The following is a 15,027-nucleotide window of genomic DNA, read 5'->3' as shown; positions in this document are numbered from 1 at the left end:
TCACTGAACACTTGCAGATATACGTACATTTACTACATCTTCTCTTACATCTAAACATGTATTACTTCTGCTTATTCTGCAAATATACACAATAAATGTATCTTACTGTTCTTCTACTGTACTGAACTAGGCTACCACAACAAAGAGTACAAAGTGAAAATATATAGTAGCTATAGTTTATGAACTTTAAAAGTTATGAGTGTTAGCGCCGTTTGATCCCTCCTTGTGGGGAATCTGCAGAGCTAGGTTAAATGACTTTGATGATGTACTTGAAAAGTTACATTATGACCTTATATAACTTATAAACTGGCAATATCAATGTGTGGTTGCATGTGTGTTCCTATGAATAAGAACAATGCCTCTTCTAACCTAAACACCTGTCATAGGTCCAAAAGTAAACTGTCTATTTGACAGACGACACCAACGTGGCCATATTTCCCGGACCTGATGGTGACTTCTGCTCCTTTGGCCTCAACGCCAGAAGTCACTATGAGGTACATGGTGACAGCACCGCTGTTGAGAAATCGGCAGGGGCACTTCCCACTGGCCAGCCTGCCCGCTTTTCTTTTCACCGCCCAGCCAGCACAGCCACAAGCTTCTCCTGTCCAATTCCAATGAGCACCACCACTAAAACTTTTGTGAGGTGATGGAAGAAAACTTTTACTTCTTGCTTTTACTTTTTTGTGCTACATTATTGGCAGAGGTGTGTCTAGTTCTGTTTGCTGGTAATACCCTGCATATTTATCATCTCTCACTGCTCCACTTACAACTTAACAGCAAAATTAAGCTTCTTTAGCCAAGGGCTTGATGGAACCAACCCTACATTAAGGGGTTATTGTTATTGCTATATATTATGGTTCAATAGTTAATCCAAATATTATCTGACCTTTCATTTCAATTACCATCATGAATTTAACATTCTAAAATCATGGCTATTTTCAGTGGGATGATGTCAGCGAGCAGGACTGTACACCCTCTGACAGAGTAATATTAAAAATAACATCAATAAATAAATAAGTCTTACCATGTTTCATTATACAGATTAACTACTTGTAATACATAGTCTTTCCTAGTATGAAAACAGCAGGTAAATGTGACATTGTACCTTGCATCAGATGACATATTGTTTCATATGTTTCATGTTATTTGTAACATACTTGGTTGTGTATGTATATAAAAAAAGTATGTTGTCATCAATATTCAGGAATGTCTTCATTGCTGGAGTCGTGAATGGAAAGCTGGAGACCAACAAGATGGTGACAGTCCGCTTCTCAGAGTTTGAGGCTTGTGTGCAGTCGATCATCAATAAAGTGAATGAAGCCCTTGGACAGCAGGACTCAATTATTTTGACAGATAGTCAGGGCAACAAAATAGTTGATTCTGATGGAACAAGGGCTATGTTTGAAATGATTTCTATGTAAATGCTATTTTCTGCAATAAGAGTTCACACACTTAACAGCTAAATGAGGTGCATACACCTAAGTATACTTCTCATATTAAAGTGCATTTTGCATTCATAGCTGTGAGGGAATGTCCCTTACAATAGCTAGCTTGGGCACTTCAAATCTGTTTTTAGTGTCCCGTTTTTAAATTCTTAACCAACCTATAGGATATAAGTTTTCAACAATACAGAAAATATTTGGTTGAAAGATAAGAAAATCATCATGTCCAATTTTCAAATGGCAGGGTCAGCATACAGGAAGCAAAACTCCAGAAAAGTATTTGCAGTGCCTGAACCACAGATGGAGCTGCTACAAGTCAACAAAAGAAGGAGGCTGAGGTAACTGAATATTATTATTTTATCACTTTTTACATTTTTCAATACTTTTTGCACACCATGTGATTTCTTTTGGATGACATGTCAGCAAAGCTACAATGGTTCTTACTACTTTATTCAGTATGTGAACTAATTATTAAAGTCTAATTAAATGTTACATTGTAAATGTTCTTAAATGTTTTGCAGTCGAAAAGAAGATACTGGCCTTCAAGAGGTTATAGCCAACATTGAGGAGGTTGTTGAGGCAGCCGAGGGACTAAGACACGTGTCGAAGATCATCAAGGATTTGAGTGGATCTGCACATTCCACAATGACAACAATCCTGCCTCTTTCAGAGGCTGAAGTAGCTTCTCTAAGAATGGTCTTCGCCTGTGTTGTCTGCAAAGGTTGACACCGTTTTACTACTTCCTTCTTCCCCACTGTCCCCCTTTCCTCCTTCCTCCCTCCCTCTTTACCTTCCTCAATCCTCCTTTCTTCCTTTCTTCTTCCCCTCTGTCCCTCTTCCTTCCTTCCTCTCTCTCCTCCCTTGCTTCTTCCTCTCTGTCCCTCCTTCCTACCTTCCTTGCTCCATCCTCCTCTTCCTTCCTTCTTCCCCTGTCCCTCTTCCTGTCCTTCTCTCCTTTCCTCCTTCCTTCCTCCCCTCCGTCCCTCTTTCTTCCCTCCTTTCCTTCCTTCATCCCTCCCTTTCTTTTTTCCTTCCTTCTTTCTTTACTCCTTTCTTCCTTCCTCCCTCCCTTCCTTCTTCCCCTCTTCTAACACAATGAAAATAAATGACGTTTTTTTTTTTCCTACAGGTCCTGTAGATAATCCAATGTTCTCAACCTGCTGCAGAAGCCTTATCGGGTGTAAGACATGTATTGTGGAGTGGAACAACACACACAGTTACTGCCCAAAGTGTTGTGCTGTGGATTTGGAGGGCAGCATCCACGAAGTGGCTGGACTCTCTGAGGCACTGGCACCACTGGAGAAGTTATTCCGGCTGTAATTTCTCTCTGTTATAGTGACAACAAATGTTTGTTTATAGTTTGATATCAAGTTTTTATACAATTCAGAGTACGTTACAAGTTCTTATGGCACTCTATAGGTTGAGATTTTGCACATGGTATGATACAGATACCAGTTCTTCAGGGAATTGAGTTTTACTAGTGTCTAATGTTAAAGCTTAAAAAGCACTTTCAGTCACATGTACAGTCACATGTTTACTTTTTGCACTTGTTTTTGTATATGAGTACGGAAGCGTATTGCTGCCACGCCAGAAAAAAAACCTTATCGGTATGATGTTATAACGTGATAAATTATTGTTAGAACATAAAACGTTTCACGTTATAACGTGATAAATAGTATATTGTTATAACGAACAGTGTCTTGTTAAAGCGTGATACGTTTGTATATCGTAATAACATGAAACTATCTTGTTAGAACGTGAAAAACATCTATTTATAACAATTAAATTTTCACGTTATAACATCATACTGATAAGGTTTTTTTTCTGGCGTGGCAGCAATATGCTTCGTAATGATACCAATTACCAGTTCTTCAGGGAATTGTTTTATAATGTAATATTGTCTACAGGTTTTGTGAGATTTAGCAGATGGTATGATAAAAATACCAGTTCTTCAGGGAATTGTATTTTACTAGTGTCTAATGTTAAAGCTTAAAAAGCACTTTTTTAAGTAAGTACAGCTTTTATGAAGTTTTGTAATTGTTGTGCTTGCATTTGACATTAAACAATATGCAGTGTTCTGAACAAACTTCATATTTATTCATCTAATTTGCATTTTACATTTACCTTGCATGTCTTTCAGTAACATTTATCAGGTAGAACAGTGCCTCCTGAAACATGCTATAGTCATGGTTAACTGCTGTTCCAAAAAGAAGAGATATGTCTGGAAACCTCTCTCCAAACAGCTGCTCAGCACGACATCGGTCTTGCTCTGATGAGAATGGGTCGGTGCCAAAGATAGATACCCACGTCAGGGAGGACCCCAACTCCTGCTTGTACATGTGTGCTGCTTCACCAGCACTGGGCAGCAGCTCTGTAGGAATTCTTGCTGGACAACTAGCAGCTGCAAGCTGGTTTGGGATCCCTCTGCCTAAAATTGGTGTGAAGATTTTTTTTTTTAGTTTTGGACCAAATTGTCAGTTGTTTTAAAACTACATACATACAAATCACAACTTACCTGGTATCCTATGGCCATTCCAGGACTGCACAACTCTGCAAAGTCCTATCTGACTCACTTGACATGTCAGGTTGGAGACACAGAATTTGGTTAGATTATCCTGCATGTCGAGTAACTCCTAATCCAGCAGGTGGACCAGGGCCTGTTTTAGGGGGTAGTTTACCCGATTGTTGACCTCTGACCAAATTCTTTTCACTCTCAGGTTCTGTTTAAACACAAGAAAAACAACACTTAAAAACGTTTTTTACAATCCCAAAATCAGAAAAAGTTGCTCTGGTATGTAAAACACAGGTAGCAGACAGCAGTGATTTGTAAATGTCCTTTGATCTTGAATTTTGTTGTAGACGGTATGAAGTCCAAATATTTGAGATTCAATTGATGTGTAAATATCTATCAATTCCTGCCATTCAAGTGTGCACCTCATCCCAAGATTTTGGGACAGACGGGATAATTTAGGACAAGTGATGTGGTGAAACACAGAATAATGAAGTAATGGGTAAACAGCTGATGTCAGCAGTGATACAAGTTAACATCACCTGCAATCAAATCTTTATCATGCCTGATGTGCCGAATAGGCTTCGTGCTTAGCCTTCTCTTTCAGAAAAATCCAAAAGACAGCCTTGTTGCTTTTTCCTTTTTATGTTACACTTTGATTGTCTCTTCTCCTCTCCTCGCTTATTGCCAGTGTCACCTACTCAGTACCCTGCATTTTACACACTGGGCCGACTTTTTCTGATTTGGGTTTGTAAATTATAAATATTTTTTATTGGAAATACATTTTGCTTAATTTTGAAAGGTCAACACCAATCATGTCAACATTAACAATATCAACTAACTACAGTACTTTTTCTAAAATCTGTACCTGCCCAGGGACTGCAGATGTAAACGAGCTCATAGCTACATCTGGCATACATCATCTCTTCTCATTTGAGATTAATGTATTTGTGCATGGTCCTTGTTTCATAAACAAATGAAATGAAATGGAAAATACTTATTATCTTTATATGTAATCAATAGGACAAAATTCACCCTTGAAGAAGTTGTCTGCACATAAGGTAACCTGTTGACGTTGTGTCTGTATTGAGACAGCTTTTCTTGCATGTACAGGGTCAAATACGGCAATACCCTGCCATGATCCACTCTGATTTGGTCTCACATTCCATGATTGGCAACTGCTTTCCTGTAATAGAAAAATGTGTAAATTATATGTATATATATGTTGATATGATCAATTCAGTTCTGTTCTGTGTAGGACTAGGTGATACAATCCCTTGTTTAGTTATTTATTTCACATTCAAATGCACGTATTACACACAGTACAATAACCCTATGTAGTGCTTATTATACTTTATTTATAACCTTGACTTAACTTGCCTGTAAACTTCCTCATAAATAATAAGGTTGTTCTTCACTGGCATTGTGGATTCAGCAACAATTTTGCTGCTGAAACCATCAATAGCCAAGACATGTGTCACTCCCAACATTCCCAGCTTCTCATTTTGGTCTAGGTGGAGTTTGTGGCCCATGTATTCCGCATGATAAGGAACTGGATTAAGATTACGTGCTCCCTAAAACAAGTAGAATTCAATCAATAAAGTGCAATCACATTGAATCGGCTCAGATGTTCAAATTATTTACGAATCCAATAAATGCATGTACTGCTAATATGCATATTTTAAGTCTAAATTTAACTTTTCATGAGGTCAAAAATCATCTTTTTGTTCGCGAATATAATTAATGTTGATGACTTACCTGGCGACGCAGCTCATTGTATGGCTTGTGCACCTCCCTAAGAATCCTTCCCACTCCAGGTTCACCTGCCCTAACTCCCACTGATGACAGGTAGCCTGTCATGAATTTCCGTCCATAAGTTGGACCTGTCTGTCAAAAAAGTTAAAGTTAAGTCTTTAAAAGTTAAAGTCTAAGTTATGTGAAATTTTACAAACACCTTTTACAAATTACACACATCATAAGGTATTATTACATTTTGGTACACGAGTTGCCGACTTGACTTGATATTGACGTCACAGATAAATGTCGGACGAAAGAGAATGTTTGGTTAATGGTAATAAACTTTATTAATTCACGTATTGCATATCAATTTTTACTGACATATAATGTGTAATATGATATAGCGTTAGTTGCTAGTGGTTATAGGGGATGTACAGGTGCAACAACGGACAAAATCACTAATATGAACTGGAAACAATCATCAACCTGTTGTTTATACGCTCTGAGCATTAAAATATAACTCATCTTCTTTTGTAGCTTCCATGTTTTTCCCACATTATGACTTTATAGACACATGAACACAACGAACACAACGACTTGCCAACTTGGGAACTCAGATCTTCCGACACCACATGCATGTAGCACTAAACTGCGCTTGTCTAACCTTCTGGCGATCATGTTTCTTCGCACTTCAAGTGTTAACAAAATAAAACTATTTCCATAAAATAATGAATATGAAAAGCGTATACGTTTGTCAATGTTAAAAAAATGTGAACACTTACCTCATCTATTGATGTTAGGATTGTCGTTTCCAGTTCTGTATCCTACAAGTCTTTTTCGCCTGAGTTGGTGTTGAGCACAGAATCTTCTCACTGACATTTCCGAGCATCTCTGGACACCTAACTGCTGCAGCGCAGTGGAAATCTCGGCATGTGTTTTGCCATCCTCAAAAAGCTGTCCGATAATCTCACCGTTCAGTCCGGCCATGAATACTAGTAGCTGCATTGGTTTATTTTGGCGCCTTGTGCTCTGCGTCTTCTCTGTCTGGTCCCTTCCGGTTCATTCAACTTACTTTAGATCATTTAATGGAAAAAACAGATAACGACCATTATCCAATTTTTCATTTTTCATTTGAGCACAAAATCGGAAATCGTTTTTTTTATTTTCGTTTTGGAACAAATACTGAGAAAAGGAGTCGTTTTTTATTTTTGGTTTTATTATGAAAAACGAATGAACGAATGATACACGGATTCAGAAAGCGGGTTTAGTGAAAACCCCGAGTTTGTTAACCCTGAAATGAGGGAAACCTCGGGTTTGCCGTTTCAGAAAGAGAGGTAGCTTTAACTCTGAGTTGGTTACTATGGTAACTGAGTCTGTGAACCTAACCTGGTCGCGAGCAGGTTTTCTTCAGGAAACTCAGAGTTTCGCTGTGTCTCCTCCCTCTAGAATATAAAACCCTCATTCGACTTCCTCATTCATTCAGCCCGTCTCACGCGCGTGTTTAAGCGGTTAGTCTCTGTGCTGCTCTGACACCTTTGCAAAAGTCTTTTATAATTATGATAAGTCGCCGTAAATTATTGGAATTATTTTTATATTTTTTAAACTAACACAATTCAGTTTAATCAACGTGAATTATAATGTATGTGAAGTCAGCATCATGTTAAATATCATGTTAAATGGGATAAAGCTAATGCACATTAAAACAGCCACTGAATGATATTTAATCTGTTTAATATTTAAAATATGATTGAAGTGCTTCCATGTATGTTTTTTTCTCCCGCTGCATTACTCCTAAATTAATATAAATTTTGGCTTCTGGTCGTGATTAAGTATTAAATAAATAGACCAGTTCAAACTTGCGCATTAACTCGAGCAGCAGTTTCTTCCCACGCCGCTTCTCTCTCTTTTGCAGCTGCAGCCGTGTTACTTAAAAACATGCTCATATTCGCTGAAAGTCCGCCTGAGGATCTCGAGCTCCCCTGGTGTGACGTAGGAGGACCTCTTTTTGTGTACCGTTGCCATGGTGAATCGTGGTATCGGGGCTCCATTAATGCTGGCTTTTTACAGTCAGCGTGCATGCACTTAACTCCGGGTGAACCTACTCAGAGTTGATTGAACTAACTCTGATCAGCTGTTCTGGAACCGAAAACTCAGAGTTTCCTATCTCAGAGTAGATCGACTCAGAGTTCAGGGTTAGACTCAGAGTTTGTTGAACCTGCTTTGTGAAACGGACCCCAGGTGTGTTAATCTTTGCAGAAAACAGCCAGCACAAGGGCTTTTTCAAACAACATTTTGATTACTTTCCCCGAATCATTGTTTTCATGTTACTTTAGATCAATTGATATCCAACTGACATTATCTGCAGCTGCATGGGTTTATTGTTTTGCTATATGTAATCTGTGCAGATGTGCAAAGGCAGAGTTTACAGTGCATGCGGTCAGTGCTTTTTAGTCATGTATAAAATGCAATTACTCTTTACAATAAATGGATACCAAAATCCAAAAACTATTCAAGTTCTCACAATCACCCCTGCTCTGAACACAATATAACAGCGTTTTGTTACACTTAATTTGAATAATTATTTGATCACTGAAAAAAAACTAAGATGTTGGCAGTAATTTAGAGGTCTGAAACCAGGCTTTCTCTTGTAGGAAAAAACTAATAAAATAAAAGAGGATCTTTTTGCCCTGAGCGCTTCCATCCTCTGGTAAAACTGGGAATACCTGGCTGGCCTGCGTACGAGCTAATTCTGCATTTTTAACAGATTAATTAAATATATATACAGTATTTACAAGGTCCCCAAACTGATGCCTTTGATATGAAAATGAAATTTAGAACAACTGAAATCATCCTACCAGGCATCGCTTCATCTGGAAGGACTGGACCTTGACAGCCTGCACAGCTTCATCTAGGAGTTTCTCCTGCTCGTCGTGGGGAGACTGCTGAGTGGTAGGCTGTAACACAAAAAGAAAAGAAACAACTCATTAAAATCTTGATCTACCAGAAATTATTTACATAAGTTAATCAAGAAAGTGTTCAAACATCATTGCTACATCACTTTTGAATTGGATAGTGCTGTGGAATAGGATAAAGTGAACTGTAATGAAAGATGGAGTCAATTTTCTGGTTAATTTAATGGAAAAACAAAATAAGCTTCAAAAAATAACTTTCATATACAATTTAAATGAGTTTAAAATGATGAAGATTTGCATTTTCCCCTAAAGTTTGGAGTTGGGGTGACCATTTCAATGACAAAGTTCCCTAAAACCATCATCTCATCCAAAGCCTCCTGATGCCCCAACTGACTTTACCCTGTGTAAATCAGGACCTCCATAAACCTGGCAGGATAAAATGACACTACATTCATGTGGTGTAAATGATGAGTTTATGTTAAGAAACGTTTGACTTAATCGAACTTCCCATATCAATTCAGCTCACAAGACATTTGGAATGTGGCAGCATTAGTTGTTGTGGACGTAGAGTGACACAACACTGTAGTGGTTTTAGGTACGATACTGGTGCAACACGTCTGGAACGATATCACAGTGTCAACAAAATCACAGACAGATGAAACAGCAATAGAAGTGTTGTTTAAACGCTCTAAGAAACAAAACAAACCACATCTTCCTATAGCGTCGATGTTATTTCCAAATTACTACTCAATGGTCATGATCACACTGGAATCGGAAGGACGACTTCCAAACTCGGGAAATGCGAAAATCGGAGTTGCACGTGAATGCATCATAAGTACTCCCAACTTGGCTACTCGGTTGTAATTCCTACTAGAAAACGACCAAACCACAGTAGCAAATTGATTGCAAGTGGCGCAATTATTGTGAGTGAAATATGCTCTAGTATAGCAGTGCTGCCAATTCCTTGTCGTTTACGTTGAAACGACTTCAAGCAACAACATTTAGCTTGAATTCATATGACACAGCAACGCGGAAGAGCATGCTAACAACAGATAGCGTCAGTCCTCTCTTTTACTCCAAATCACCATGGTTGTTGCAAAATTGGCCCCATAAATAACACGGGGCATGATGCATGTTTTATAGAGAAGGCGAATAAAATACATGTTGATGTCAGACACCTATCTACTAGCTTGACATCAGTTGGTCGCTTAACCTAGCTAGCTGCTGTCTGACGTTTCGTAAAAGCGTTAGGCCATACTCAAATAAAAGTCTGATTTTGGGCCATTTTAAGGTTACGTTAGTTCCTTGAGATTTGCTGCTCTATTGTTTGGGAAATAAACAAAAGCATGTATCGTAAGGAAACCTGAAAATGCACAAAATCACATTATATTCGGAAAAATGCTTACCATGATTATAAGATGTGTATCAGATCAGTCGGAGAGGCTGGCCTGTCATGTGACTCACATTAATGCTGCCTTCACGGTCTGAACTCTGCTACCACATCAGAGGAGAGGCGTGGCCAGTGTTCCACCACTTGGGCCACACCACTTGGGCGACATCATTTTGACTTTTAAGTGTTTTTTCCCTGTATTGATCTTACGTTTATACCATAGAGTGGTTTATACACTCAGAAACACTGAGTATAATGCAGCAACTAAGAGTTAAATGCATAACTACGGAAGCGTATTTCTGCCATCCGTTGAAAAGACGGATATTAGCAAGGTATTACGACATACGTAAAAACAAGAAATTATTTATGTTGTTTTAAAGTAAAAATTATGACGTCATGTGAAATATATCACGTTATAACGTGAAGCATTTCGTATTATAGGAGGGCAACTTAAAATGAAATAACCTGACAGTATGTGTTGCTATTGCGTGAAACTCCTGTTTGAGAAAAGGTGTGCAGATGAATGATGTTGTGAGACGTATGACAGCACTAAAAGGGCTTTATAGAGCAGAATGAGTCCAGGGGGGTCATCACAGACACTCAGTTACAGAACTTTTGTCCACCTTGTTCGTGTTGTTTTTATATCTATTTACAGATTCTACATACAGAAGTAGAATCTGTAGGCAGTGACGTGGATTTTAAGTACGGGAAGTGTTGTAGTTTGCGTTTGTTGTACACATTTAGTCCGACTTGTATCTTGACCAATCACGCATCAGCAGGCTTTGGCGTATGCAGGAAAATCTGTCTGTGTGAAGTGAAGTAAGCAGGCGGAATGTATTTGCTGTAATTCCATCCCGGCTCCCATCGGCGGTCATCTGACAACGATTTAACTTTTTGTTTATCTCTATACACAGACATCTGCATACATGTTCAGCTAACAATCTGATCTAGATCAAAAATTCAAGTTTTGACAAATTCGCTTGACGCTGTGTCAAGTATGCTGTTCAGCGTTTAGATTTTCCAACTTCATCGAATGCATCATAAATGATGGATCCGACCTAGGAGCATTTTAAAAGAAGTTTTCTTCTCCTCTTGAGGACAGACCTGACAAAGCTTTATTTTAACATTTTATTAATCTGCATCAAGATGTTGTTATTTCGGCAAAGGCAGGACCCGTTAATTAAAGTCAATCACATTTTCGGGATTCATACTGCTGCAGTAAGCCAGGGTGCAGCCCCTGTGTCACTATTTACAGTGAAACTGAGACTCACCAGAAACAGATGAACAGGCGCTCCTCTGGGGGATGTAATGAACCAAGAAATGTGTGTTAGCAAGTTTTATTCCCTTCAAAGCCCAATCTAGCATGTTACTGTGGTTATATGTGAATAAGTGTTCAAAGGAACTGGAAGGAACATCTGGTTGATGGTCTTGCCAGGTGGGATGAGGACAGGACCTTGGCAGTAGAGGGAAATGAAGGGCCACATTTATATAGTGACCTTTTTAGGCATGCTGTCCGAGGAGGTGCTTGTGAGGAAGCTGCTGGAGTACACATCCCCATGGAAATTCACCAGTATGCATGTAGTGGGTAATTATTCTTAATAGAATTTAGGCAGGGATATATTCCTGTCAGTGACCTATTAAGCTTTGCTGATCGTTTCAGGAGAGTTTATAGTTATTGAATACCTATATAGCCAAAACAATGCTGTCATGGAGGACTACAAGTTGGCCCTGACAGCATTGGAGACAGAGGACATTGTAGTTGCAGAAGAGGAGTCTCATTCAGAGCCAACTGAGACAGATGACCTGACTGTTCCCATCCTGGACACAATATGGCACCCACAAGTCCCCATCAGGCCCTACTCCACCAAGTAGACCTCCAGCTTCAGACACCACTCCACCAGCACACATAACACCACCTGCATTGCCAACTGCGCCACAAACTCAACCTTTTTCAAGTTGCAAAATGGAAGGTTTTTATTGAAAAGGTGATTTATTTTAACACATATAACATCACATTTTTTATACATATTTTAATTTGCAGACCAGCTGTTTATCTGGTGACTTTCCAATAGCTCCTGTTGCTGTTTGCCATCCAGCTCCTGAAGGCAGTGGGTGACGAGTTGGATCTGATCTCAGCCTTGGCCCCAGCTTCACACCTCCACTCAGGGACTTCGAACTTCCAAGGATGTTGCCATTCTCTGCACTCAAAGTGCTTGTCGTTTTATTTACTACATGAACAAAGAACTCCCATGCACTTAAGGCATAAATGTGTTTTCTGTTGACCCTTAGTATAAAAATATATTAACATTAACTGCAGAAATAGTGTATTATCATGTGGAACCATAATGCATGACCATGACATGCCTTAAATTTCTCTCTCTCTCTCTTTGCTGTCATTTGTTCAAATTAAGCTTCCCGGCTAGAGACACCAAGCTCGGCAGAAGAAATTCCTTCAACATCTTCAGGCTCCACTGGTCATGATGTACGTTCACATGTCTGATCATTTTTAGTCCTTTCAAGTTGTTTCTGTAATAACTTTAAATGGACATAGTATTGAACAATTTTTCTCTATTTTTTTCAATGTAGGACTTGGTTGGACCCGACAATATGGAGAGCTTCCATGCAGTCCAGCACTTGACACACTGTTTGTTTGACTTGAGAGACCACAGTCTTGACCTTTCAAAAGAGGAGGCTGCACATGTCATAACCCTTTGTGAGTGTTTGTCGGACTATGATAAAGGACGCACTAATTTACCCTGATCAACAGAATACACTCCCAAAAGGAAGATTCAGGGCCACAAAAATGGTTGCACCTGGTGATGAGAGTACAAAGAGGTATGTTGGTTTTGTTGACCATAAATAACAATGCAGGAAACTTTTATATTATTATTATTATATTATTTTATATTTTACTTTTTTATATCATTTCTTGTTGCAACACTAATGCTGCTCATAACCTTTGCAGATGCTTTGCAGGAGGGCAGAGTCCAGCCCAGTGGCCAGACTGCAATCGGGTGTGTGAGGCACTCATTGCCAAACTACGTGCTGAGTACACATGCCGAGGCACATGGTGTCTGGCAGGAGCGCAGGAGTCACTAGGGCGTACCTCCATATCCGCCAGGTCATTTTAGACAATGTAATGGTGATGGAGAGAACCAACATTTAGCTCCCAGTGATGAACAGTGCAACTATCACTAGTTGGAGAACAATAGGAAACAAATCTATATGCACATAGCATTTTGAAGTGGCTAAAGCACATGGTACTTGTGGCGGTGATTAGCTTAGCTTCCGTGTAGGAACTCTGGCCAGCTCCTCCTAAAAGGGGCCGTGCGTAAAGTGTGTGTGTGTGTGTGTGTGTGTGTGTGAGCAAAGTCCCTGCCCGGTCACCCTGTATGTCTCACTGCACTTTGGAGTATTTTGTTTCGTGAGTATTTTATGTGTTTAAGCTACTTTGTGCTTAAAAGTGAGAGAAAGAGAGATTTAACTTATGTTTTAGGAAAATTCAGTTTATTTTATTAGAACTGAAACAGAGCGTGTAACTTCCTGTATGTACCAGTACATACATGTGAAAAAGTTTGTTTTTTCAAATAAATTTGTCTACAGATGTTGCTGAGGAAATATCACAATATCACTGTTGTGATTATTCATCCCCAATTTCCATGGGTGTAACACAAAGGTATAGCTATTTAAAGCAAGTTATCAAAGCTCCTACAGCACAGGAGAAAATAAATACACAGTAAAAAAAAAACCCTAACACTAGAAGAAGGAATATATACATCTAGGAATTCTAACAGCAACAATAAATAATAGCCTCAACTATATGAATCTAAAATATAAACTAACATATAACTACACATAAACATATCTGAAAGGTAAACCTACTCAAGTAAATCTAAATATAAAGCTAACATATAACTTAGATGTAAACAAACATTACAGGGAGGTAGAGGTGTTAATGTACCATACAGTCTTCATAGTTGTAAATGTGCAATTACAGTGTATAGGTTGTTAATGTGCAGGTACCCTGATGAATTGGTACTAAATGTTGAACCTTGTGCAAAGTTTAGCAGTAAAATGAATTGTGCACATTTTAGCAGGAGCAAGACATAACAGGTGCAGTTTGAATAATTATCAGATTATCAGAACAGAGTGCAGTTTGAATGAGACAGAGACATCAGGATGAGAGTTCCCTGCTGGACAGAGGTGAGCTGTTGCACAGTGTTATTGCCTCTACTGTGGTCACATCCTCTCCCGGAATACACAGGGGTGGTGAAGCCGTCCTCTTCCTCCTGAAGTCGATCACCATCTCCCTGGTCTTGTTCACGTTCAGAAGCAGGTGATTTCTTCCTGTCCACTCTACAAAGTTGTCCACCAGTGCTCTTTACTCCTCCTCCTGTCCATCACTTAAGCACCCAACCACTGCAGAGTCGTCAGAAAACTTCTGCAGATGGCATGACTGAGTTGTACTGAAGGTCAGAGGTGTACAGGGTAAAAAGGAGAAAGCACAGTCCCCTGTGGAGCTCCTGTACTACTCTCCACCACTCCAGACTTAACACTGCCCAGGCGGACAAACTGTGGTCTGTCTGTCAGGTAGTCAGTCATCCAGGAGGTGAGGGATGAGTCCACACCCATCACCTGCAGCTTCTCCCTCAGTAGTTGTGGCTGGATAGCGTTGAATGCACTGGAAAAATCAAAGAAGGTGATTCTCACAGTGCAGCTGGTCCCCTCCAGAGGTGAGTGAGCGCGCTGCAGCAGGTAGATGATGGCATCGTCCACCCCCAGGTGTGGCTGGTAGGCAAACTGCAGAGGGTCCAGAGATGATTTCAGTCAGTCTGAACGGAGACAAAACCAGTCTCTCCAGCGCCTTCATCACATGTGATGTGAGAGCCACTGGTCGATAGTCTTGCTTGGGCTTTGGTGGTAGGGCCCAATGTGATATCTTTTCATGGGACTCAGAATTCTTGGTGACACGCCTGATGGTTCAGTCTGTACAAGGTGTGCACAGGGAAAGTTTAAATTTAGTGCCTGTTGTCACAA

At 39.6% G+C, this 15,027-nt stretch overlaps 1 protein-coding gene and 1 pseudogene across 1 annotated transcript in view; both read right to left on the bottom strand.

The window, feature by feature from the left end:
* The window catches only part of vps35 (VPS35 retromer complex component), a 28,707-nt gene extending 18,617 nt beyond the window's left edge, over positions 1-10,090 (bottom strand). The window contains exons 1-2 of the mRNA XM_069672465.1: positions 10,007-10,090; positions 8,544-8,642 (exon numbers count right to left, since the gene is read on the bottom strand). Of these exons, the coding sequence (XP_069528566.1) occupies positions 8,544-8,642; positions 10,007-10,009 (102 nt within the window). The 5' untranslated portion in view covers positions 10,010-10,090. The remainder of the gene's footprint in view (positions 1-8,543; positions 8,643-10,006) is intronic.
* LOC138600980 (uncharacterized) lies at positions 1,108-8,633 on the bottom strand (annotated as a pseudogene).
* Positions 10,091-15,027: the final 4,937 nt, after the last annotated feature.

This window comes from Semicossyphus pulcher, unplaced genomic scaffold, assembly GCF_022749685.1.
Source record: "Semicossyphus pulcher isolate SPU_LCO1_2020_fin unplaced genomic scaffold, fSemPul1.0.p SCAF_1, whole genome shotgun sequence".
NCBI classification, from domain to species: domain Eukaryota; kingdom Metazoa; phylum Chordata; class Actinopteri; order Labriformes; family Labridae; genus Semicossyphus; species Semicossyphus pulcher.
This window is presented reverse-complemented; position numbering and strand designations above follow the sequence as displayed.